Source organism: Vigna angularis, chromosome 9 (assembly GCF_016808095.1).
Source record: "Vigna angularis cultivar LongXiaoDou No.4 chromosome 9, ASM1680809v1, whole genome shotgun sequence".
Taxonomy (NCBI): Eukaryota; Viridiplantae; Streptophyta; class Magnoliopsida; order Fabales; family Fabaceae; genus Vigna; species Vigna angularis.
In genome coordinates this window covers 2,456,549-2,483,052 of record NC_068978.1, presented here as the reverse complement: position 1 = coordinate 2,483,052, position 26,504 = coordinate 2,456,549, and the positions used below count along the sequence as shown (strand labels likewise).

Below are 26,504 nucleotides of genomic sequence, written 5' to 3'. Positions count from 1 at the left end.
ATAATACAATCTCATTCTTTGTCGACTTTTTTTAGCTATTTCGAAATTCATATCTTCACAACCCACTAATACACAACTATTTGATAATTAATTATATTTTTCTTAATTTTTAATTTAAAGTGTTAATATGTATTATTATATTATTAAAATGAAATTGTTAAGGATGTTTTCTTCGTAAAGGTATCATATTACAATTTTTCTATATATTAAAAGCAAAATTATTGACCAGGTATGTAATCAACAAAATACATCAAAATTTACCATATATCCACAAATGGTAAGTAATATAATAGTAAAGAAAAAAACATTAATGGTGAAGTTATAGCATAAGCATATAGTTATTATTTTGAAAATTCAACTGAGTAAAAGTTTATGTAAATAAGAAAGTAGAGCATTATATAAAAATGAAAGATCCATCAACTCATTATCTTAAAGTTTTAGATAAAGAGTAGTGTCAGTCACTTATAGGATCCAATTCATTAAGATAATATTTTACTATTAATTATTTTTATTGTAAGACTGATTTTAATTTAGAAATAACAGTATTTGAGTATTGTTTTCTATAAAATGTTTGTTTTCCTACTTTTATATTTTCTTTATAAGGGGAAATAAAATATTTAGATAAATGTTTTATTTTTTTATCTATGGTAAAAATAATGACACTTTTAGAGAAAAATACTATGATAGGGGAGATAATTGTATTTTTTCTGTCCTTTTAAACATGATATTTCAGTGTCATCTAATTTTCTTACTAGAAGCTAGTAATATTTGCCTTTCCGTAATTGTTTCTTTAAACACTGTAAATAGATACATTTACGTTCAACTAGTTTTACTGGTTGATTTAAGAATTAAAAGTTTGTAAAATATATTTTGATACACATAAATATTTTATATTTGTTTGATAATATTTTTTTATATTTTATTTTTTAAAATATAAAATTTACTTTTTTATAATCGATATCTAAAAAGTTTCTCACATTTGTCACGAAAAAACAAAAAAAAATATATACATATATATAAAAGATTTGAAAGCTTTTAATACAATGTTATATTATTTTTCTCATAATTATTCTCTTTATCTTTTTTATTGGTGGCAAGTATTTATCAGAAGTATTAATAAATAAATTTGAGGAGTGTAGTATATAACGTGACACGCTTAAAACAAAGTAAGAGTTGCTTTGTGAACAAAACATCGTGAGTATATATGTTTATGTATTATGTATCGATGTGGGACCTGGCAACACATAGGGTCCTACCACCTGCATGTGTTACACGTGTACTCCCTATTAACACCATCAACACAGTGAGCAATGAAGCATCCTTTATAAGACCTACAAGTTCTGCAGGGTGACATAGCAGCTTTTAGCTATTCTGCAACCATCTTACACCTTCTTCACTAAAATCACCATCTCAGAATACAGCCACTTCTGCTTCTGTGCTTCTGCATATCTGTGCTTCTGCTTCTGCTTCTTCTGCATCATATTGTTAATTTTCTCTGCTAAATATGCTCACATGCACCATTACTCTTCTCATCATAATTAATTCATCAGTGCAATCACTTTGTAAGTTTTGCCTAAAACCTACACTCTAGACAGCTTCCTTTCTCCTCAATCTCATCCTTTCTTTTCAAAAACAACACAAAAATCTCCTACTGTTCTCCTTGTTGAATGTATTAGATAATGGGGCACCACTCTTGCTGCAACAAGCAGAAGGTCAAAAGAGGGCTTTGGTCACCCGAAGAGGATGAGAAACTCATCAACTACATCACAACTTACGGACATGGCTGCTGGAGTTCTGTCCCAAAACTTGCAGGTGTATATATATATATATATGATATAATTGACAAGTCTACCACTTGTGTTAGTATTTTTTCCAGCACTTGTGTCTTGAAATTTTGAGTTTGTTTTTGTTTATGTTTGATGATGTTTTTAGGCCTGCAAAGGTGTGGAAAGAGTTGCAGATTAAGATGGATAAATTATCTGAGACCTGATTTGAAACGTGGAAGCTTCTCTCCTCAAGAAGCAGCTCTCATTATTGAACTCCATAGCATTTTAGGGAACAGGTATATAACCATTGCTAATCACATGCTCCTTTTTTCTTTCTTTACTTTTCTTTTTTGTTCTATTCATGTGCTTATCATCAACATTATTGTCAAAAGGGTGCTTTATTTATCTACTTTTTTCTCAACAAGACTGCACTTTTCGGGTACAGGTGGGCTCAGATAGCCAAGCACCTACCTGGAAGAACAGATAATGAGGTGAAAAACTTTTGGAATTCAAGCATAAAGAAGAAACTCCTTTCTCATGATGCTGTCATTCCTCCTTTAGCCACATTTTCTGATTTTCATCACAGCCCCATCACTTCCATGGAAACTTTCTTCCCTTTTACTGCAAACCCTAATCTCATCTTAAACTTCCACCATTTCACAGACCAGCTCTACCTTCCCACCACACCATCCCCATTCCTACAAGCTTTTGATCACAACAATGATGTCAAGTTAGGTTTCAACGCTTACAATGCCGATTTCCTTCATATTCAGAATCCAGCACTACCAGAAACAGCACTACCATCTTCCAACCCAAATGAAGAAAATCAAATCTCCAAAAGTGACACCACCTCGGACTATGTTCTTGACAGATTCATCAACCCAGCAGCATTGCAGCAACATGAATATCTCTTGGTAGAAGAACCCCTTGTGCCAATAGTCAGTGAGAACATTGAGGATAATTATGTTTGCAGCATCCCATTCTCATCCACTCCCCAAGAACAACACGAGACTACAGCAAAATTTCAGTGTTATCCACAAGATCTAGCTGTGGCAGTGAACCAATTAGAGTACATTGATGCCTTCATGTCATTGTTGCCATCTTCAACAGTTTCAAGCACCCAAAAAGTCCCAAACCCTATTATTCCCTCAGGATGGGAGCCTTGAACATTGGTACTATTTATAGATATAAATTTAATTTTATCTATATATAGTACATTTAATTAAATAATTAGGGAATCTCTTTGATGATCAATATGCATTAATTATTTGTTGAACTTTTTCTCAAAAAAGTGTAGATCTTCTCTTATTGGTAAACCTGAACCTTGCTAGTTCAGGGGAACTTCCATTGATGAATGCTTGCAGAAGTTCCATAAATGTGTGTAGGTTCTTTCACATATTTGTCACAATACTTCCATATATGAATTATTGAAGGCAGCTAGAGCTACATATAATGCTTTATTAAAAAATGAAAATGAAGAGCTAGTTCTGTACTTTTAACTCATTAATTGTTCCATTGCTTCTTCTCACTCTATCTCTTTCTGTGTGTAACAACATAACATTAATTGATGGATGGCGTTGTAGAACAATGACAAAACACGTACACATCATGGTCAACTCCATCTAGGACAAAGTGTCCTATGTAGGATTCCAGCATATACTGTCACTCCTACGACATTTTACTTTATGGGGTCTGATCGTAACTTAACATTTTAAATTTCTTAATAGACCAAAAACAAGCTTTTTTTTTAAAGAGAATAAATATATTTTTAGTTTTTATATTTTGAGATCAAATTAAAGCTTTTTTCTAAAAAAAATTGATATTTTTTGGTTTTTGAATTTTAAAAATAAATAAATATAATTATTTTAATTAAATTGTATTAATTTTTTTACATGTTTCAGGTTGTTAAATAGTATAAATAATTCAAAAGTTAATATATAAAATGTTGTTTTGACACTTAATCCAGTTGAATTAAGAAGATTATATATTTTTTATTTTTTAAAGTTTAGAAATTAAATTATATTAAAGTAGTTTTTGGAGAAAAATGAATTACAAACATAATATTTTACTTTTCTTTTGTTAATTAATTAAGATTCTTCAACGTGGATTGCTAATACTATGGACTAATTAAGACTTGAATACAGTGAAACTTTATTTTGGCATCTTCATGGGTATATATTTTCATATTTTACATATTAGGGAATGCTATGGTCCATTCTGTTCTATGTTTGGGGGAAAAAGGATTTGTTCTATTCGTGAGTTTTCTAATCATCAATGGATTCAATGGATAAAGTAAGTGCGTGTTTGTTTGACTTTATTACGTTGGATATATCTAAATTAAAACTATTTTTGAGTAATTTACTTTTTTAATTATATCCAAAAAAAAATGGATGTGTGACTGGAATCCAAACCAAATACGTATTATGTGACAAAACTCCAAATGCAAGAACCCAAATCCTAAGATATAAAAATGGTGACGTAAACTTGCTTTTTCCGCAGGAAAACGTAGAAGTTGCTTCGAAGAAGGTTCAACTTTGAAAAAAATTGAACAACGCAAAAAGGTCCTTCAGCTGCAAGAACACAAATGGTATTTGAAGTATATATTAATTTAAAATGTGGATGAAATTTTCATTTTATAAAATTATTTTATAGTGTTGAGTATCTTAATAAGATATTAGAGTAAAAAATTTGTGTTTGTTACACATATCATTTTATTTGTCATCGGACCTTATAAATCAAATTTATAAAATCAAATCAAATTTAAAATTCACTTCTTAAAAATATATAAAAATTCACTATAGAAAAAAGCTTAACTTAGATTTCATCCTTTGTCTAAATACACAAAAACCAATTTTATAAAGTTCCAAACTTCATTGGCTTGATGATTAAAATAAACTTTTGTTTTATATTTCTTTTAGCTCGACTTTACTCATAAGTCAAGACCTTAAGTCAAAATTGTATGAAAAATGTATAAATAATTTTATTGAGATAAGAAATTTAAGTGTAAAGATAGTAGTATTCGGTGAGAGATAGTGATATTTACAACAAGTATTGATAGATGTACATCATTGAAGTTACGATACTATGTGTTTAAACTTTAATTTATAATTGTATTAATTTAACCAAACATTATAAGATTTAAAATAGAATTTAAGATGTGATCCTTCTAACTAAATATTAAATAATATTGAAGATTTTTTTATGTGATAAATGATTTTGTCATATAAAAATCCATGTGTTATCGTGAACACGCATTTATTATCTAATTACATTAACAAGTTTTTAATATTATCTTATATTCAATCGATAAAGTTTGAAGACGAAAATAGTTTAAATTTGAAATATAAACAAAATTCAATTTCGAATGAAAATTGAAAGATTAAAACCATATATTTATATATATATATATAATTTGCATGAAGCGTGATTTGCATGTTATATACTATTTAGTTAGCTACTTATGAGAATGTGATGATTAGTTATTAAAGATGTATGGAGAATTAAAGAGCAATTAAGGCATCGTTGGTTGGGTTAAAGATGATTATGATAATAAATAGTGTAAAAGTTAGCCACCTTTTGTGTTTTGTCTGCTTGCGGCTATATTTATATACTTTAACAGTTCTTATGCTTTTTCTTACTTTGTAAAAGAAAGTATTCTATTCACTACACCAATCTCAGACTAAGAACACTTTTTTTTTAATAATATTATATGTTCATTGATCACAGGCGGAGATTTTCTTATTATAATTAGATGGTTGGGCACCAATTTAATAGTTAAACCCATTGTGTCATTGGTTAACTATATTAGTCCGGTTTGATATTAAAAATAATAATTTATATATATATATATATACATATATATATATATATAACATAATTTTCTATAGATCTAATTTAAATTTATTTTTTTCATGATAAAATATTATTATGTAAAATAATAAATAAAGTTGAAGGCAATATAGTTTCATACTTCGAACTTGAAAACACCGTTATAGTAAATAACTTATATCTAAAATAATTGGGTTAATAACACAAATCCATAATTTTTTAGTAACACACAAGTTGAATATGTATATTAAAAAATCAAGTCAGGTCATTAAATCTTTAATGGACTAAATTAGATCAAATTAAATGTAACTTCGGTCTCAATCATTAATCCAAATTTTATAAGATAAGGTAAAGATTGTCTCTTCTTATATATTTGTTATTATATATTTGATGGTTAAGTATGGTTTTAGTATAAAATTAAAATTTGTTTTTGTATATTTTAGTTTTTAAATTTTAAAAATAAATAGATATAATCTTTTTAACTTAATTATGTTAATCTTTTTATTGTTAAATAATTTTTAACTGACATTGAAATGAGAATGTATCAAACTATATAAAGAATTCATAATATTACAACATTAAATAATGATAAAACATTAAGTGAAAATATATATATATCTAATTGATAATTTTAGCTATATAGGTACAACTAATTCAAGGTAAGATCTTCATACAGAAAAAGAGATATTTCAGGTGTAGGGTCTAGTAACTCTACAAAACACACATTCACAATTTACTCCGCATCTACTTGGGTAACTTTGTTCATCTTTTGTTCAACTCCTACCTTGTCAAAGCTCTAGACCAATCGGGAGTACTTATCAAAGACACTCCAATGCTTAAGTTAGTAATTAGTTGGGACGATGGTCAGAGCAAAGTCTTAAGACCCAATCTCAGTCCATATTACACATTAATCAATACTTACTCTTAACATTGGTTAGCATAATCTCGAAAGAAATACCTTGCTGTTAAAAATGTTCATTCAACCTTTAACCATGTCCGGACGAATGACTCCTGTCTTACATTTATCCAAATTCAAGATTTCAAACATACACAACCGACCACCCCTTTCTAGCTGTGAGGCAGCCCGATCATACAATATAAGAGACATAGGTTATAAATAGTATCTCCAATGCAAAAGTTATTATAAATGTTCTAAAAATTTAATATTGCACCTTGTATAAAAGATTTTTATTAAAGCACGATGTAATTAACATGTTGATGATGTTAAAATTAAGAATGGATTATAAAAGTGAGTCTTGAGTATAAGAAACAAATTTTCCAAAATTAACATTCATATTTTGAGAGCACCAATTTTAGAGGGAATTAATTTTCCAAACTTTAACTATAACATTGTAAATTTTCATAAAACCTCAATCTCATGCGAAGCTTGTAAGAATTGCTTGCAAACTTAAAAGTTATGTACCCTTATAATCCCTTATAAGATTCTTACATTATAATTTTTTTTAAGGTAAGTCTCTTTAATTTTAGGTGAGAACTATTCTATACCAATATAGTCTTACAATAAATAGAAAGGCTAAATTTTATATATTTGCCTCAATTGTGGAATACAACTGTAATAAAATAATCTAATACAAAAATAAATGATATTTTAAATATGATGACTTGAATATTATATATAAATTTGAAGTCAAAGTATACAACAAATAAATATTTTAATAAAAAAGAAAACCACACCTTCAATTCAAGATCTTAAAAACAATTACTTAATACAATTTATATATTTTTTATAATGAAGCCAATAACTTTAAGTTCAATTACTTAATATCACTAAATAAGTTTTTTTACAAGAGAGGTTGAAATGAGTTCTAATTCACAAGCTAACACTTTCACTGTATACTCGAATTGGTTGGATTGAAACATTTTCAATTTTTTTGAATGTAAATTAAACTGAATCCTATAAACTTAACCCCGTATTAAAGTGGTTCGAATCATTATTGAAAGTGAGTTGATTCATAATCTATCAACAACAACACTTTATTAATATTTTTACCATTTTTTATAAATATTTTATTATAATTATTTAAGTTTAAAATTTGATTTTTTAAATACTAAAATGTTGTTTTATAATGTTTGAATACTTATAATATTTAATTTATTTGTTTCTCATGTTATATATATATTAATACTTTAATTTTTTACTATTATCTTTTTAATAATATTTGAATAATTAGATGCACATTTTTATTTTATTATTATAAAACTAATAATTAGAGTCAATTCACTCTCATTATACTATAATAAATATACAAAATAGATTATAAAAGTAAAATATTTATAAGTGATCAAATTCATTAATCTAATTCCATCCATCACAAATTGGTACATCGAATCAGATTTTTAACATACAAAAAGTAAATCGAGTTAAATTAATTATTTTAACTCAACTTATAGTAAGTGAATATGTGTGAATTGGATTAACTCATTATGATACTCCTATATTTTGATTGGTTGAGAAGTAATTATTCTCTTTTATATATTATTCATCTTGTACGAATTTTAAGTAACACATACTCCAATCACATGACCTTATGGAAAGAAAATGATCTGAGAAGGGAAAAGCATTGGCCCTTCCAATAATTAGCAATTTCTTGTTTCATTTGTGCCGTGTGAGTTCATAATTAGCTTTCAATAATTCATATATGCAATGAAAACAAAGCAGATAGAAATTTGGGCAAAGTCTTGTACTGACAGAGCCAATGCTACCTTAAAGTCACTGAGGCTTTGTGGAGAACAGAACAAGAGTTGCACAAAGTTAACCTTTCTTAGGGGCCACATTCTTTTCATTTCACCAACTTTTCTTCACATTCACGTCAAATGAAACACTACACAACACACATTTCTAACATTCACACCAATATCTCAATTACCTTTAAAATATTATTTCATTTCTCCATAAAACTCAAACATACTTTTCATACATATCAAAGTTCCTCTCATGCAAACGTTTCTATAAGTTATTCAGAAAAGAAAAAAATAAAAAAAAATTGAATTAAATTTTCCATAAATCAAAATAAAATTATACACGAGATCATTTGTATAATTCTAATATAATTTTTCTAAATTTTTATCTTTAATTTATTAAAAAAAAGGTTATTTCATTTTTTGTTACCTTTTTCTCCTAAATTTATTAAAAAAGTTATCAAGTAACGAAAATTATTTTACTCAAACCAAATTAAACTAAAATAAGTGCAGCATTCCCACAAACGCTTTACGAATGAGGACTAAACTATATTGATTTCCTCCCTTTTTCCATTCTTTATTAGAGAGATATTTACGTCATTATATATACACATTCTTCTTTTCTTTAACTATTTATACAATAAATCAAGACAAAAATAATTATACTTTTTTTTTCATTTACTTAAATCTTCAAAAGTCAACTCTTTCTATTACTTTTCTTCCCTTTTTCTTTTTCTTTACTTTTTTTCTTTAAACTTTACTTGATCCAAACTCACCCTACAAAAATCATTACTTCCTTTAATTTTCTTTAATGGCCATTTGAACAGAAAAATTCCTTCTACAAACAGTCTTCAAATTTGTGCAAAATAGAATTTGGAAACAGAAAACAAACACATGAGGCTGTCAAACTCGTTTATGTTTCTAGTTGACTTTCTAAGGCTGTCAAACTCAAACTAGTCAACTCAAAAACAAACTCGTTTTCTTTGCACCAAATAAAGCTAGATTATTTGTAAATACTAGAGTTACAAATTATTGCAACTACTGACCAAAATTTCAAATAGAAATAAACAGAATGTTAACACATCCATGCACAACAGTTGCCTGAAAAGTTATTCATCGCATACTATACTTAATAAAACTCCAACCCCACACCCCAACCAAAAAAAATGAGCTCTTTTAGGTAGCAATGTCAGGTTCACCCTGAGGGGGCCTTACCATGAAGTGCACTAAGTTTCTAAATTCAAAGTTTAACTCCAATGTCAATGCAATGATACTAAGCTGTAATCCTAAACCGGCCCTTGGCTATTCTTCGAGCAATTACTTTTCTGCCACCCTTAGTCGCTTTCCTGCTCATGTAATACAAAAAATATGTCATCTACACGGCATACCTCTGTTTCAGATATTACAGACTCAAGTTTGCATATAAGCCAGACATAAATTTCCTCAGTTCTATTCATTTAGCCAGACTGGATCTGAAAGAGGCTCGTGACAAATATATGGATAGAGATAAAACTATATGGGGTATATCTTAAACAAACTATATATTTTAGTAACTTCATATAAACTAAGGCTGAATTATAATCATATATTCCTTTTTATTATTTCTGAGAATTTTGTGAAAAATGGACCAAAACAAGAAAATTATCAAATTATTCCATTTTTGTACATTCAGAAAGTAGACATTACATCAATTTTAATGTATGTAAATAAGGTATGAAATGATTTTAGAATAATATAACTCGTACTTAGATATGATCAATGTGAAAGAAACTCTAATTTGACGGTGAGTTTTTATATAAAATTATTCAATTAGAGGTTAATGCATGGTGAGACAGTTGACGTCAGTTGCAACAATTCGACATCTCTTCTAATAGAATCAAGTTACTCCAAAAGTAACTTTAGGTAAAGTTACTCTTTCCATTCAATGAAATTTTCTATATATTAAATATTAAAATTCAATATTCAACTTATTAAATATTGCCTTTAACATAGCCTAATGTCATCATGGGATTCATATCATTTCAACGATCATAGACACTAAATTTTAGATAAACCAAACATTTGTTGCTAAGTAATCAAAATGTCAACATTTATTTATATTTTTAAAAAGTAAACTAATATCTGTTAAATTGAATTTATTCAAAAGTATTAATAGTTTTAAATTTTTATAAAAATCAACAGACTTAATCTATTTAAAACATTTAATCAACTGCTGAATTAGTGAAATTTAATATATAGAAAGAATTACTGAATGGAATAGCGCTAAGTTATTCCTTCAGTAACCCAATTCTCTCCTATATACAAGAAAAGGAAGCAATGGTCTTTGGGCCATCAAGGAAGCATTTCACATGCCACTTTGCCTGGCCATAGTCTAAAATGTGACACCCATTTATATACCAAAAACAAAGCAACCACAATCTAGAGAGACTGGCAATCTGTTCATTGAATGCTTCATTAATCAATTGCATATTGCCACATTCAACAAAACAATCTGTTCAAAATTCAGGCATAGGGTCACGCTTTATGAATCTTTTTTGTCATGTCCATGTTATCTATTACCCCCAACAAGCCAACAGACCAAGTGAAAGTAATAGAAAGTATAATGCGTAAGAACAATCGATCGCAGGCCTTTGCATAGTTATTATCTAGTTGAGTAAGCATAGTTATTATCTAGTTGAGTAAGCTGAAGAACGGAAACACCACAAGAGTTCTAAAATTGACCAAGTTTGACATCATGTAGAAGAAAAGGAAGGGTTAACCACTAACAAGTAACATTTTCTACTTTCTCTTCTCATTACGAAGGAACATATAACCAAAAAGATGAGTGATTTACCGAGCAAAAAATCCATGGTTCCTCTTTCGTTTAATGAGACTAGGTTGAAATGTCCTTTTGGGGAACAAAAGCATGGGCTCATCTGATGAAGGAGCATCCCCTGCAGAATAATCATAAATTCAGAATAAAAAGTACCTGGGTGGAGTTCAAATGCTTAAAATTTCATAAAACACCATCTTCTCATGCAATAGCTGGTACGTGATTATATTTTGTGATTGAAAAATCGTAACATATATCACAACACAGTGCACTTAAAAATTAATTTTTGCCTTCCAGAGGCATTATCTTTTCTTCAATGTCACATCTCACATTAGTGTAATTAATCACATTAACATTAGACACACAGATACACAGAGATAGAGAGAGAGAGAGAGAGAGAGAGAGAGAGAGAGAGAGAGAGAGAGAGAGAGAGAGAGAGAGAGAGAGCGATCAATTGCAAGAAAATAGGTGGAAAGTAACAAAATTCCATTGAAAATGAAATGCAATGAAGAGTGTAGTGAGAGTAAGTGTACCGTGAGGTAAGAAGAAGCGGAGAGAGGGGAGGCCACAGGGGTAGAGAAAGCCTTGTTTGTGGGGAAATTCGACGTCGTTTTGGGGAGAAATGGCAGAGGGGAGCCTAGAGAGAGAGGGGAAGAGGAAATGAGATTGAAGTTGAGGGGTATTGGAATGAAGAGGAAGCGATTTGGAAAGGCGATTCAACAAGGAAGCCCCACTTCTGAGAACGCTATTCGACGCCATTGTTGGTTTCACTCAAAGCTTTGCTTCATAAACCCTAACCTAACCCAACCTAAGCAATGCGCCAACACCAAACACCAACCTCCATCTCCATGGATCGGAGTTTTGCCTCTTTTCAATTTGGGTTTTTTTACCCGACCCGGAACGTCTTTTTCCACTTTTTTTTTATTTTAAATTTTATCTTTATTTATTATTTTTCATTTTTGTTACTGCATTTTTAATATGTAAAAACAAATCATAAAAATAGAAACTGGAATTAGTGACTACGGTGTTTATTGTTTGTCTAACATTCAACCAGAATGTTTTAAATCGATAAAATATTGCAAATAGTTCAATTTCTTTTTATGTTTTTATTAAAACTCAGCTTAACCAAACCATAGTCCATAATATATTTATAATAATTTGTTTACATATAACTGAACATTTATATATAATATATAGTTTTATTCCTCAAAATAGATTTTTTTGGGTCTTTAATTTTTTTCACTTTGATTCCTGTAAAAAGAGAATTGATTTTGTTCCTACTATTTTATTTTAACTCTCCTAAAATGTTCATTTTGTATCCTTACAATACTAAATAATTTATTTTTAGTTCCTGTCAAATATTTTTAATAGGATTAATTTAACAAAAAAAAATTATAGAATCTATAAAATAAATATTTTTAGGAGTTAAAATAAATTCACAAGGATCAAAATAAAAGTAAACCAAAAATCTAATAAAAGTAACCTTTAAACACCAAAAGAAAATACATGAATATACTCGATCGACAAAGAATACTTATGACTGAATTTAATAACATTGATATTTAAAATTCATGTACTTTACACATTTTAGTCATACTGAATTATGAATTATGACATTAGTATTATATGACTAAATAACAATAAATATTTTCATCAGAAGTTTGTAACAATTATCATCATGCGCGAACTTTTACTCTGCTACCTGGATTTTTGTGGTAACTTTCAAGGATATATTTTAACTAAATTAATTATTAAATTCTTTCTTATCTTATTAGTTGTCAAATTATAAATAGTTTTGAAAGTGATGCAATAACCAATCTAGTACACAGGAATACATACTTCAACCAATTTATTTTAACAAAATATTTTGAGAGGTTGAAATCCAATCCATACAGGCTGCTTAACATCCGACCATAGTCTAAAATACCATCAAACCAAGCTTAAAACTATATTTCAAACAACAACTTAGCGAAAAATTACGATGAGAAGTGCACCAGCGTTTTGCTAATAGTTTTGAAGTTACAAACAGAGGAAATGGCATTTTCAAAATATGCCTAGTGGATTACAGGAAGCAAATAATGAATTTGTTTCACGTCAGAAATGGCTAGAGACAAGAAGAAATGAAACAATGAAGAGGGAATACAGAACATCTTACACAAACGAACAGATTGATATCAATTATAGAATACGTGTGACTGCCGCTTCTGCTCCACCTTTACAACAGGAAGAACCATCATAAATCTCAAATGTACATAATCACGCTGAAGCTGAACTCTGTTTGAGGCTATTGTTCACCAGGAAGTACAGATGAAAGCCAATCAGAAGCTGCCATTTGAATATCCGTCTCAGTATGAGGAGACAGAGAGAGAGGAGTAACTGCAACCTGTTCATTAAAATCAGATCCAAGGTTCATTCAGAGGAGAAAAATGAACTTGATTGCACATATAGTAACAGATTAACCGCCAGATGAAGATGTTTATTGTATGCGTGCGGTCCTTAAGAACATAAAATATTATTAGTTGAAAAAGTTAATGATACAGTTCACATTAGAAAACATGCCAAAAGATAATTTAGTTAGCCAACTTACATATCCAGTTTCAAGTGTTCTGTAATCCAGATCATCATCTATATCTTCCTGCTGTTTATCCAAAAACTGCAGATAGAAGTATAGTATAGCTAAGTTCACATCCAGGAACAATTCAAATGATTAACCATCATTCAAATGTAACATAGAAAGCACTGAATATGTATAATACATAATTTCAGTCATTTTTTAAAAAGAAAAATCTTCGCACCAATGGAAAAATTGATCAACTTGAGCTATTAGAAGTATGGTTTCAAAAATTATCATAAATGAGACAAATATTGACTGGTTATTCATGGAGAGGATTGCCATTCTTATGGATTCAGAATCAAGATACATCAAAATAAAGTCGAATCCTTCTCAAGCAGTACAGAAGTCCATCTTCCATTCAAATGAACAGTGTCAATAAATTATACTACTCATACTTTTGAAGACCATCTAGCTAAAACACCATGCGGAAAGTGGAAAGTTTAACCACAAGGAGTCAAATAACTTTTTAGAAAATATTTATATGTCGAGGACTCATTTGTCATTGTTTCAGTGACATAATGAAAATGAGTTTGATCACTACTTAAAAAGACAAGTCTTACCTAGGAGCTCTCTACCTTAATATACTAGGATGGAAGAAAACAAACTGAATCAAGTACCCAATAATGCAAAATATTGTCAAGGATATTTTGGTCATTCCAATTTGACTGTTGCTTCAGAATTTGCTATTGGTAAAGGAGGCTGGTTTAGTCCCCGTCACTCTAGCTTTTTGTTAGAATACTTTGGAGGTACTTTGGTATGCACAAAGCTGGTTAAAACAAGCATAAGTATGAATTATACACCACTCTACTCATTTAATTAATTATATCTGTAGTCATTATTTTATTTTAATTAAATAGTCTCACTTAATATCCTTTTATTTTCAAATTCTAATCACTGTTATTTTAATTTAACAACTTATAACTACTGGTGTAAATAATACTTTTCGGCATATCTTGAAGAATACTAATACAAGCCTTACAAGTTTATGAATTGGTTGTTCCAGAAATTTATCCATTAATGGCACGCTATTGAAACCCTACATTGCATATTGTATGTATTGCAAGACGTGTGGAAAGCATTGGGGGTAAATCTAGAGGATGCATTGCAATATCAGGAAAGAGGGAGGGAATGGGTAAGTAATCAATTGGATACTTTTTGGGTGATTGTGCCATATGGTAGAGAAGTATAACTATATAACACTGTTATTTACTTTTCTTTTCCAACATTTCCTGCATTTTTCCTACTGTAATCAGAACTCTTTGTATGAATTTTCAACATAATTCCTAATTTCCTTTGGTGAGTTTCAGTTCAAACCACATTATTCACATTCTGATTTTACTAGATTGTCAAAAAGAAACCACAAAAATACCATAGAATTTTCCATTTAACTAGATTTAGGTATTATAGGGGGACACATAGGGTATGGATATGTGCATGAATATTAGAGTTGAGGGATATAATTTATAAATAATCCGGTACCCTCCCACTACATTCCCATCCTTGTACCAACCCACCCCTTTTATTTTCATTTTTAGGAAAGTTGGAAATGAGGTGGTTGTCGACCTTCCCATTTCCTAATCTATTTTCAAAAAGCAGTCAACCTTCCCTATACTTGGTATGGGACAGTTGACCCGTACTGCCATCTCCCATTTACCTCTAGTCTGAAGTACTTCTTCACCCTGTTAGAATCAGGTTTTCCTGCAGCTCCAATTGATTCAACAATCTCCAAATTCTTTTTCTGAGTAGTTAATCTCCGAGCTGCACCCTGAAGTACACCAAGATGTGAGATTCTACTGTCAGCATCAATAACAGCACAATAATTACCAGATTAAACAGAAACTGAATGTGCAAAAGATGGCAATTATTAGGACACTCACAGCAGCAGAGGCATCACGGCCAATCTGTGCAAACTGAAGACCAAAGCCTTGTTTACTGGCCAAAAAATGACCAGGAGGATGGCGGCTGCTTGAAACTGCCTGCCAGTTTGGAGTGGATCTCCACATACTTTGCTTGGTCAACTTGTAGCCCTGTCGGTACAACAATACCACAGCAGCCATATTATATCTACGGACCAAAAGCAGTTCACTAAACAGTAAACACAGTGAAACAAAAAATAAGAATGGTGAAATTAAAACATATTGCCTAATTAAGAAAGGGAACAGGGAAGGAAATACATGTTAATCACAATGTTAAACAGTCACGTTTCAAATCCTCTTCAAGAGGAAATTTCCCAGGAAAAGGGTTCTTCATATATATATAATTACTGCCTCTGTATGCAATACAATTTTTAAAATGCGAGAATAAACATTTCCATCCCACACCATTTTTTTTCCTACTCAAGATTTCCAGAGAAGAAATATATAACAAGAATCACACATAATCATGTAATTGAAAGCTGCAAACATTTCAGCCCCAGCTGAGAAGCCAAAAAGTTACATGACATCGAGAAGTCTTCAGGTTCTTCTCTGAGACTTTCTCATTACTATATGAGTAAATGCAACTCCCAATAAATGTATGTCATCTTTCATTGTTAGAAAGATACATCCCAATAAAAAAAGGCAACTAGAAGTAAAGTTTTGAAAGAAGAACCTACAAAGCACTTATACCTAAAGACCTAAATGCAACATCGTAATTTCGAAGAAGAAAAATGATTATAAGCCAAGAATCTCATCCATACTAGATTTTCCACAGTATATAACCCAAACATAGAACATTCTCACATTGCAGTGAAGGGCTAGATATTATTATCCAAACTATAATAAAAAATTTGTACCTTGCTGCTTAAAGGCGATGTAGGAATTTCTATACCCAGAAAACAGCTTTTAGGGAAAGTTCCCTGTAAAACATCCCTGATAGCTGCCTTTATTAAAGGTAAACAGAGCTCTACTGCATCCTTGAAATCAGTCTCTTGACTTTCATCCTTCTTCCTGCAGCACGGTTGCAGGATATGGTACTAGTTCATAATCTCCAGCAGGAAAATACAGTTAAGCTGGAAATCATAAATAACAATAAACCTACCAATTTAATGATATTGACAAAGAAGGTACACCACATAATAACGCCTCTCTAGCCCCAGCAACAACACCTGAGTAGAACCTGGCATATTTTAAAGCATGAAATCAACTTCTTTTCATACTCAGGGCGCATGGAGGTTTTAATACAAAACCACAACAGACTATTATCAGGGGGATGCGGGGACTGTGTACTAGTATAGGTTTATAAGTTTAACTCTATGCACAAGAGAAGGGAAAAACTTACTTGATATGACCACAGCTTGATCCCTGGTTAATTCCGCTAATAACCTAAAATTTATATCATTTTCATCCATAAACCCTTAGTACTTTATTAGTGAGAAAAGCGCACAAATAGTTATTAGTTATATGACAACTGCTAACCAGCACTGGCTTTGACCATGAAAACAAGGCCCCGGATAACGCTAGTGAAATACAATCGACAGGAGTTCCTGAATTATAAATTAGGAAAGAGTAAGGAATTTATGCAAGTATCATTGTCACAACTACGACAACAAAACCCAAAAGTTAAGCATTTCCCAACTCTTGATGCACTATATCAGTAATGTGACAGGAAAGACAGTATGAAATTCCTTGATTACAAAAAATAAAAATAAAAACTTTATCCTAAGAAGTGAGATCTGCAACATAAAACACACAAGGTCATTCAGTTCAGTTAAAGATCACAACATAAATGTCAGTAGCTACTATCCCATGATTCCAGGCAAGATGTTGATGAAGAGACTTTTGTTGACTAGAAAATAACTAGCAAATCCACATCAACTATGAACGAAGTTAACATGAACTCACTGAAGAACACCATTATTCATATTCACAACTAGAACCAAACCACGCCTACAAGAACTTCACACACATTGGATCTAACATAATAAAGACAAACAGTGGCAAAGCCTAAACAGTAAGCAAACCACAAAGCTAAACTCCCTAAAAAAAAGATTTCAGAAAATTAAGAATCTCATCATCCAAATGAGTAAAAACAGCAAAGAGGTCCACACCTGAAACTTCAAAGGCGGTGGCACCGTCAATCAGAGCAGAAGAGGCTTCCACGGTTTCTCCGATAGTGAGAGAGTGGCCCGAAACAGATTTGTCCCTGAAGCAACCATTTTCACGAACTAACAAATTACAAAGAGCGAGAAATCAAACGAAGCCAAAGCAAGCAAGGAAGAAAGCATGCGATGAAACAATTAGAGAGAACGCAAAGTGGGACCCACGATTGGGGAACGCAGACATGGACATCATAGAGGCCGAGGCGCACGAGAGCTTGGACGAGGAATGTTAGACCCGGGGACTCGATGCCGTCGCTGTTGGTTACCAACACGACGGGTTTGGAGATTGAGCTGTCACCTTCGCCGGCGACGGTAACACCGGCGGGTGAAGAAGGTTGCGAGGGCGAAATTGCAGTTTGGGCATTGTTGTTGGGTTCTTCTTCTTCTTGTTCGGTGCGCTTTCGGTTGAGAAGCACTTCTTGGAGGCCTGAGGGCATGGCGTTGTTCACCGAACCTGACGACGTCGTCATGGCAGAGCGCAGAGAGAGAGGAAGCAGTACAGTGTTTAGTTTCGGTAGGATTGTGAAGTATGGAGTTGTTGATGTTAATTTCTTTTTCGTTAATTTAATATTGAAAATTCTCACCCATTATTTTACAGTAAATATATTCATCAGTTGTCGAAAGTAATGAATTAATTAAAAATAATTATATTGTATTTATTTTAAATTTTCATATAACCAATGAAAAAATAAAACAAGAATGATAGAAAGACCATAAAATCCTTAGTTGGAGAACAGCGTGTTCAGTTTTGTGGGTGGCAACACTGAACAAAGTCAATCTCCAAAACAAACCCAAATCTTTCTTGTTCTCGTACTAGATTAGATTAGATACTACACATGTTGTAGTGTTTCACTCTGTTTCCTCGTCCTCTTCGAAAGTCGGCGGTGAGTCTCTCTCTCTTTCTCTCACTTATTTCATGGACTAGAGTTCCACCTTCCTTCAGGTTCTCTCTCGTTCTTCCTTTTCTGTATCAGTAATGTGTTCATCAAATTAAAGTTCTTTTTTGGTGGGGTTTTGAGTGTGCTATGATTTTTTTATTGCTTGTTGTGAATCCACTTTAGGGTCAACAAAAAACTGTCTTGTGTTGGTGGGTGTTTGCGTTGAAAATTTGAAAGATGAGACATGTGTTGGAGCTTGAAATTTATGAGACTCTAATGAGCAATTGACACTTTGTACTGAGAAACTTGGACCAATTTTCATCCTTTTGTGAGAGTATGGAGTGCGGAGGGTAGGCTGATTGTGTGAGAGCATTGAGCACTTTCTGCAATCAGTGGCTTGCCGAGGAACATGATTCTACAAAATTCTGCTTTGTGTAACCCTTCCTCTCAGTATTGTCTCAATGAAAAAGACTGTGTGGGAAAAAGTTGTGGTCTCTATTTAATGTTGGTACTGTTTCTTGTTACAACCAAGGTAGAAACTACCTTACCAAGACAGTATAAAATGCAGGTTTTCGAACACAAGTTAGTAATTTTAGTTGATATGAAGATTGGGGATCAAATCATACTACAAGTTGTACTATTTGGGTATCTTGCTTGGTCTATGTTGCAAATGATTGGAATGTGAGACTTAAGATTTATGCTGTGTTGATGAAGTGGAGATTGGAGAAATGCTTTGAGCGTAAATTGTGATTTTAAAGTGCTTAACAAACACAATGGAAAATGCTATTTTACAACTACAAGACTAGAATGCTATATGGTGGTGAATTTTGCACTGACCATGGAAAAATGTATCATTCATGGGGCTGTATGGTTCATAATGCCAAAGGATTTTCAATTCACTTTCGTTCCTTTGTTTTGTTAGACCTCAAAGATTGAAAAGAAAGAGCAATATAAATAAGTAAAGTAAAATAAACTGTTAGATGAATCAATAGTATATGCAAGTTAAGGTGATAAAATTTCCTATTGGCAAAACAGATATCGAATTTACACATAATCTGAAGGTTGGCTCCAAAATATATAGCTGAAAGTTTTATATGTTCTTGTCCTGTGTTATTTTATCTTTTCTTAATGAAGAATGTCAATGATTTTAATATAGCTATTGCTTCAGAAATTGGGCTGATTCATAGTTATTTATTTCTTACTGTGATTCTTGTATTTTGGGCAGTTATCATTTCCTTCCTAAATGGAACTCAAAGAAGATCCTGGACCAATTGATAATTATGTACTTTATGATCAAGATAATCATGTTTCTTCAGCAGTTTGGGATGGACACGTGAGTGGACATTCTTTTATTGATAATTTCTGTTTAATCATATGAAAATTTATCAATATTCATATTATTGGATATGGTCATGCTATTGAAATCTACAGGAACGTGGTGTACTTAGGTGCCACGAACACACTTCAATGCTTGATCAGTGGAAGCTGACACCTAAACAGATTAAGTTGGTTGAGAAGGCTGGTTTTGGTTACCTACGATTACTTCCTGCTATGAGTCTTGACAATGCACTGATAGCAGCTTTGGTTGAACGATGGAGGAGAGAAACAAATACATTTCACTTAACTGTTGGAGAATTGACAATAACCCTAGAAGATGTATCACTATTACTTGGATTGGCTATTGATGGAGAACCTGTGATAGGTCCAATAAGTGCACCAAGTTCAGTTTGTGAAAAATTACTAGGGAGAGTGCCAGAGGACCTGAATGGTGGAATGGTGAAGCTGACTTGGCTGAAGGAGTTCTTTAGTGAGTGTGCTGAAGATGCACCACTGGAGGAAACTGAGCGCTGTACACGTGCTTACCTTCTATATCTCGTCGGCAGCACAATATTCTCTACTACAACAGGGAACAAAGTTCCTGTTATGTACCTTTCTTTGTTTGAAGACTTTGATAAGGCTGGGAAATTTGCTTGGGGTGCAGGAGCATTGGCATTTTTATATAGAGCACTTGGCAATGCTTCCCTTAAATCTCAGAGCACCATTAGTGGCTGTCTAACTCTAGTACAGGTTATAATTACTTCCCTTTTCTCTCTTCTTTTGCTGGTACTTTCAGATTGAACACTGACTGAGTAATAAATTGTTGTTATTGTTTTTAGTGCTGGAGTTATTCTCGCCTCAATGTTGGACTGCCAAAATTTAATCAAGAACCTGATACTAATTGCTTTCCCTTTGTGCTTAAATGGAGAGGGAAAAGTGGTTGTAGGACTAAATGTAATGTAGTGTCCTACAGAAAGGCTTTGGACTCTCTTAATCCATGTGATGTAAGTGTTAATATGGTGGTTTATTTGATGAAATGGGTAGATGAAAATGGTAAATCTGTGTTAATTATTGTATATACACACAGGTCCAGTGGCTACCTTACAAGGATTTGGATTCTACAGCCATACCAGAAGATACAAAAGCTAGTCTGATTTTACGGGCATCTAGGACTATGCTGTTGTGTTTTGACAAGGCAGAAAGACACCTTCCTGATCGATGCTTAAGGCAATTTGGCTTGCATCAAACTATTCCAAAACACGTGGAACGATGGGAGAGGAAGAGTCGGATTGTGGATCATGGGGTAGACCTGATGGGAAAAATGGACTTGGCTCTCAAAGAGTGGTCAGAACGTTGGGTTCATATTGTTGATGGTGGTGACATTACAGATGAGGGTGAGTACATGCAATGGTATCACAAGATTACTCGGAAATATATTGGGAGAGTCACATCATCCCTGGAGTCAGAGTATCAAAGAACAGTATGTTTTGCTCATTAGTTGTTTATCTTTACTTTCTTTAACTTGAGTGTATGTTTTATGAATACTTGACTGCTACATGCTTTTGTAGGTTACTGCTATGAAGGAAATTGCCAGCATTGCTGATATAGTCTCAGCAGAAGGGTTGGATTCTTATAATAGAGAGTTACTCGATGAAGTGAAAAATATTGTGCACAAATGTTTAACAGAGCAGTTTGAAGAAATACCACATGATAAAGTGAAAAAGAAGGGCAATCGGAAACGTAGGCAAAAGGACCACCTAAGTATGGAATATGAATAGCACCAGTTCATAGTGGTGCTGGTGCAAGCTTATTCTAACCTTAGCCTATTGATATTTATTACTTCAGGTTATTAAAAAGGACGAAGGTGTATAATCAAATGATCAACACCACTACATTAAGAGGATGACATATTTATTAACATCAAAAAAAATTATTGAGACATTTGAATGCAGATAGTTTGTAAGTATACACTGTAAATCGCCATTTGTATTTTTGAAATTCCTTAGTGTCAATTTATTTGTGCTTTCTTCATGCTCCAAGCATTCAGTCTTGTAATATTAACATCAGCAGTGCCATTATTGAAAGCATATAGTTGTGCTTTATCATTGATCGCCAATGTGGGGTAAACTCTGGCTGTGATACAAGCTCTTCCCTCTCCTCCAAAACTCTCTACGACAGAATGATCAGTCTGTGGAATTGAAAAACTCATGCCTTAGAAAAAAATTATAGATCATTTGAACAAAAGAAAAGATGGCACCAACTAAGAAAAATGACTTTTAGCACACACTTCTTATTATCATTATCCCTATTATCATTACTATTAAATGTATTACAAATCATATCTTTTTTGTAGATGAATGTTTGTGTTCAAGTGTATAAAATTATGTGTATACGGACTTGCTAAAATTTGAGTCCAAATTTTCTGCTGAATTTTTTTGTAATATCTTTGTGTTATATCTTTACTGAATCTTTAAAATACACTGATATTTGTATGTTTGAAAAAGTTTTTAATATATTTTAAAACATTAAAATTTGTGTTTATCAGTATATTTTGAAAACTCAGCAGAGAAAACCAAATTCTTAAAACTTAAGAGTTCCATTTGAATGCAATTTCGATGAGTATTAGTAGCTTCATCGGCTGAAACATACCAGTGTTCTCAATGAAAGCTGTTCATGAAGAGGTTCCACGTCAACAAAAGCTCCATAAGTGGTCAAATCATTGTCTTTATTTAAGGAAGACCTGTTTGCATACATGCATTTGTATGAGTTTGGAGAGAAGTTGAGTGGATAGAAATAAATAGAGGACACAAACAAATTAACCTGCTTTGATCACTGCATAAGAGCACCAAATTTTTATTTTGGTATTTGAATATTCTGAAGAAAACTGATGTGAACTCTTGCAATCCCTCAGAAGCAAAAACTAGCAGACCAAACGGCCCCAATTCACTTTTAATGGATGAACCCTTTTGACTACACAGAATTTGGGGGTCTGTCCAATTGTCCAATACTTCAGCCTCTATCAATTTACTCACTTCAAATGAAATTTCAACATCAGCCTGCAGAGGACAAATTATCACTAATTTTAAAACAACCCTTAACTGCTAACTTGATTCCCAAGCATTTTAATGATGGGAATTTAGTCTTTTCATTTCAACTGTGACAATTGATTTTTGTAGGTATGTTTTTCTTATTACAGTGTAAATTAGATTTTTAAGATTTCACTATGATTTTAGTCTCTCTGTCATCTAGAATCTATGGATGCGACAGTGATTTATTACGTCTGAGAGACTAAAGTTACTTAATCTGATTAGTACAATTAGACAATGAAATATTTGAATCGCAGAATTATAAGAGACTTAATCATTACAGTTGAAACTTGAAAAAACTACACCATTTGAAACAAAAGAATATAATTAAGTCTTAAAACAAATATATATATATATATACGTGAATTTTATCATTTTTCTATTATGATATATTTTAAACAACTAAAAATTAAAATATTTTTTAGAAAGAAATGTTTATTACATTAAAAAGATAATACTATGTTTTTTAGAGTTTCCTATAGATATTTATTTTCATTCCAAGAGTTGGTAAAACTAACAGTTTTTTCAATATAATATTTAAGTTTTAGTTGCTAAAATAACGTTAACAAGACCAGATTAGCATAGTGAACAATTTCTCTAATTTTTATCTAAAACTGCACTTCTAATATCAAGATGGTTGATTGAATTCTAATGTGTAACACGAACTTATTTTAAAATTTAGTATTCCTATATTTAACATTTAAAGAGTATATAAACATCTTTTTGATGACTAAAATTTATGCAAGTTTCACTACATTGAAAGAGACCTAGTAATAAAATTATACTGCTATGAAACCACATTTGGAACACTTATTATGTTTATATGGTAGTAGGTGAAATCTACCTGTGTTGCTGTAACACCATTAATTTGAAGCAATTGTCCTCCTTTTAGTACTTGTGGGGGCAAGTTCACTGGGTTTGCATGAAGCTTTTCAATTTCCATCACAGGCCATTGTACCAGCTGTTTACCAGACCTGTGCAACCAAATGGCCCTTGGAATTGCCTATAAATATATATGAGCATCTTGGTCATTTTATTTATAACCACACTCTATCCATCACAAAATCATGGCTATAAACCAAATCTAATTATTTGAGCCAAGACTCAAAATGTTTTGATTTGGTCACAAGTCTTGTATTGAGTTTAGAATGCAATGAACAAACCAATAATGACAATATTGAAATGAACTTACAATGATTCCAGACCATCCTTTCTTGATATCATCTGCCTCACTTGATGATTCGTCCACCCACCCAAGCAAAACCCTTCTCTTCTTTCCATCATCAAAGAAAGATTTTGAGGCATAGTATTTTCCATAATCAAATCTTAAAACAAATTCATCAAACCCTTTATCAGGGACAAACACATCCTTGGAAGTATTGTAATTCCCTATAATATAATCATCATGTCCTTTCAAGCTAGCCTTGAGTACATGCCTAACATCATCACCATTCACAGATGTCTCAACACCCAATTGACCATTCTTCAAAACTGGAAAAAAATCTGGGCACTCCCACATTCCACTGTCTTTGGTTGAATAAAAAGGGTGCTTGGCTTGAACCCAATTAACAAAGTCTTTGCTCCTATACAACAGTGCCATTCCCCTAGTTCTTCTTCTGCTTCCAACAAGTACTCTCCAGTGTCCATCTTGTCCTAGCCAAGCAGTGGTGGGATCCCTAAATGAGTCTGGAACTATATTGTTATCACTAGTTGGTGCCATTACAGGGTTTTGGGGGAACTTAACCCATTCCCTAAGAAAAGGGTCAGACAAATTTTTGGGCTTGGCCAAGTTTTGAACTTGTTTATTCATAGAGTTAATTCCTGTGTACAAAATGGTTGGTTTGTTCCCAGGAAGCAGTGTGGTTGATCCTGACCAACAACCATTTATATCAGACGGCTGAGATGGGAAGATGGCAGGATCTAGTGTGGTCCAGTTCACAAGATCCTTTGACACTGAATGTCCCCACACAATATTTCCCCAAACTGCACCTTTTGGATTGTATTGATAGAACAGATGGTAAAGTCCTCCATATCTCATTGGTCCTGCCAAAAATCCCAAGACAAATTTTTATTTCCCAAACAGTTTAATATAAAAATAAGAAACAGAAGCGGAAACAACTAAAAACAGTTTAATGTTTTTTTTCTGCTTTGACTTTTTCTTACAATATTATTTTAAAGGCTTAAATGCTTACTTCGTCTCATGAAGTGAATTTCTGTTTAGTATCCGGTTTTAAAAATGAAGACATTGAGTCCTTATGTTATGAAAAATACATGAATAAGGTCCACAAACAAAGAACAAGTTCAACAAATCATAAAAAAAGCTGAACAAGAGAGAGAAAAAGCTGGACAGCAGAAGAGAGAAGAGAAAAAGTACGGCCACATCAGCATGGACTTAACGTCGTTGCTGTCAACTTAACGGACAGGACCTTATTCATACACTTTTCATAACATAGGGACCCAATTTCTTCATTTTTAAAACCGGGTACTAACCAAAAATTCACCTAACATGAGGACGAAGTAAGCATTTAAGTCTATTTTAAAACACAAACAAACAAATCCAACATTACAGAAGAGGTGCACTGAAGAGAGAAATTCATAATAAGAGAACTGAACTAACCATTGGGATCTGCAAGTCCAAATATACCAAAGTGTCCATTTGATGATAATCAAGTGGCAAAACCAAGCAAAAATGGAAACTGTATATTAGAGATATAAAATACTTCTGCACAATAAAGAATAGAAAGAAAGGAATATAGGGTAGAAGAGAAAGTTTGAGATGAGTTGAAGGAAAGATGTTGTATATACCATTTATCCAATTCTTGGGAGGTTGGAAGTGGTAAGCAGTTCTGTAAGGTTGATCATTGGAATCAGAAGACAGAGTCTGAAGATTTCTGCTAAAATGATGAGTAGCTACACTGCCATAAATGACAGAAAAGAGAATTAACAAACACATAGTAGGCATTGTCATGGTTGCTATGTGGTAATGTTGTGCTGTGGAGGAAAACAAATGTGCTCTGCTATCTATTTATACAGACAATAGTGTTGTGTTGTGGAAATTTGTGAATGGTTCAAACTAAGGAAAATGTTAATCTTTCACTCCGAATTCTGGGATGCAAAGAGTAGGAAATAGAGAGAAAGAAATATGGAATCACTTTGGACCATTTTGTTAGAATTTTCAAGTCAACAATCTTATACCTGCACATTTCTTCGTAGCACAGCATTAGGACTAATGAAACCAAAGTATAAATGAAAGCTAATAAGAAAAACAACTCTCACTTTTAATTGTAGTTTTCGTTTTCTTTTAATTTCTCAAAATTTAATTAAACTATTGTTTAAAACTGGTGATTAATAATAAGATGGATCTTATTAAGATCTTTTTTTTATGGAAATAGAGATGACCTAATATTACTATGGAAATTCATTTT

The 26,504-nt window shown here is 32.0% G+C and overlaps 5 protein-coding genes across 8 annotated transcripts; 2 read left to right on the top strand and 3 right to left on the bottom strand.

The window, feature by feature from the left end:
• The first annotated feature begins 1,372 nt into the window (after positions 1-1,372).
• Positions 1,373-3,224, top strand: LOC108323337 (transcription factor MYB61). 2 transcript variants are annotated; one of them, XM_017555763.2, is made up of 4 exons: positions 1,373-1,562; positions 1,677-1,812; positions 1,933-2,062; positions 2,212-3,224. In XM_017555763.2, the coding sequence occupies exons 2-4, from the start codon at positions 1,680-1,682 to the stop codon at positions 2,930-2,932; spliced, it is 984 nt and encodes a 327-aa protein (XP_017411252.1). In that variant the 5' UTR covers positions 1,373-1,562; positions 1,677-1,679; the 3' UTR covers positions 2,933-3,224. The 2 variants fall into 2 exon arrangements, with proteins under 2 accessions (XP_017411252.1, XP_017411251.1); XM_017555762.2 differs by having other exon boundaries at positions 1,373-1,812.
• Positions 3,225-9,326: 6,102 nt separating this feature from the next.
• Positions 9,327-11,956, bottom strand: LOC108323331 (54S ribosomal protein L34, mitochondrial). The gene is made up of 3 exons (XM_017555754.2): positions 11,640-11,956; positions 11,128-11,227; positions 9,327-9,640 (listed from the first exon to the last, which is right to left on the bottom strand). The coding sequence occupies exons 1-3, from the start codon at positions 11,863-11,865 to the stop codon at positions 9,568-9,570; spliced, it is 399 nt and encodes a 132-aa protein (XP_017411243.1). The 5' UTR covers positions 11,866-11,956; the 3' UTR covers positions 9,327-9,567.
• Positions 11,957-13,057: 1,101 nt separating this feature from the next.
• LOC108323318 (uncharacterized) lies at positions 13,058-18,347 on the bottom strand. Of its 2 annotated transcripts, none has more exons than XM_017555736.1 (10): positions 17,964-18,347; positions 17,748-17,842; positions 17,116-17,183; positions 16,979-17,022; positions 16,739-16,816; positions 16,494-16,647; positions 15,598-15,747; positions 15,375-15,485; positions 13,694-13,759; positions 13,058-13,489 (listed from the first exon to the last, which is right to left on the bottom strand). In XM_017555736.1, the coding sequence occupies exons 1-10, from the start codon at positions 18,266-18,268 to the stop codon at positions 13,391-13,393; spliced, it is 1,170 nt and encodes a 389-aa protein (XP_017411225.1). In that variant the 5' UTR covers positions 18,269-18,347; the 3' UTR covers positions 13,058-13,390. The 2 variants fall into 2 exon arrangements, 1 of the variants encoding a protein (XP_017411225.1); XR_008245215.1 differs by lacking the exon at positions 13,058-13,489 and adding an exon at positions 14,338-14,486 and having other exon boundaries at positions 13,696-13,759.
• A 171-nt stretch (positions 18,348-18,518) lies between these two features.
• Positions 18,519-22,005, top strand: LOC108323316 (protein MAIN-LIKE 2-like). Of its 2 annotated transcripts, none has more exons than XM_017555734.2 (6): positions 18,519-18,741; positions 19,902-20,009; positions 20,108-20,743; positions 20,833-20,997; positions 21,081-21,473; positions 21,562-22,005. In XM_017555734.2, the coding sequence occupies exons 2-6, from the start codon at positions 19,920-19,922 to the stop codon at positions 21,769-21,771; spliced, it is 1,494 nt and encodes a 497-aa protein (XP_017411223.1). In that variant the 5' UTR covers positions 18,519-18,741; positions 19,902-19,919; the 3' UTR covers positions 21,772-22,005. The 2 variants fall into 2 exon arrangements, with proteins under 2 accessions (XP_017411223.1, XP_017411222.1); XM_017555733.2 differs by having other exon boundaries at positions 18,520-18,682.
• On the bottom strand, positions 21,888-26,058 carry LOC108323317 (beta-fructofuranosidase, cell wall isozyme). Its single transcript, XM_017555735.2, has 7 exons — positions 25,885-26,058; positions 25,697-25,705; positions 24,272-25,122; positions 23,924-24,082; positions 22,814-23,049; positions 22,643-22,733; positions 21,888-22,181 (listed from the first exon to the last, which is right to left on the bottom strand). Exons 1-7 carry the CDS (start codon positions 26,045-26,047, stop codon positions 22,002-22,004), a joined length of 1,689 nt encoding a protein of 562 aa, XP_017411224.1. The 5' UTR covers positions 26,048-26,058; the 3' UTR covers positions 21,888-22,001.
• Positions 26,059-26,504: the final 446 nt, after the last annotated feature.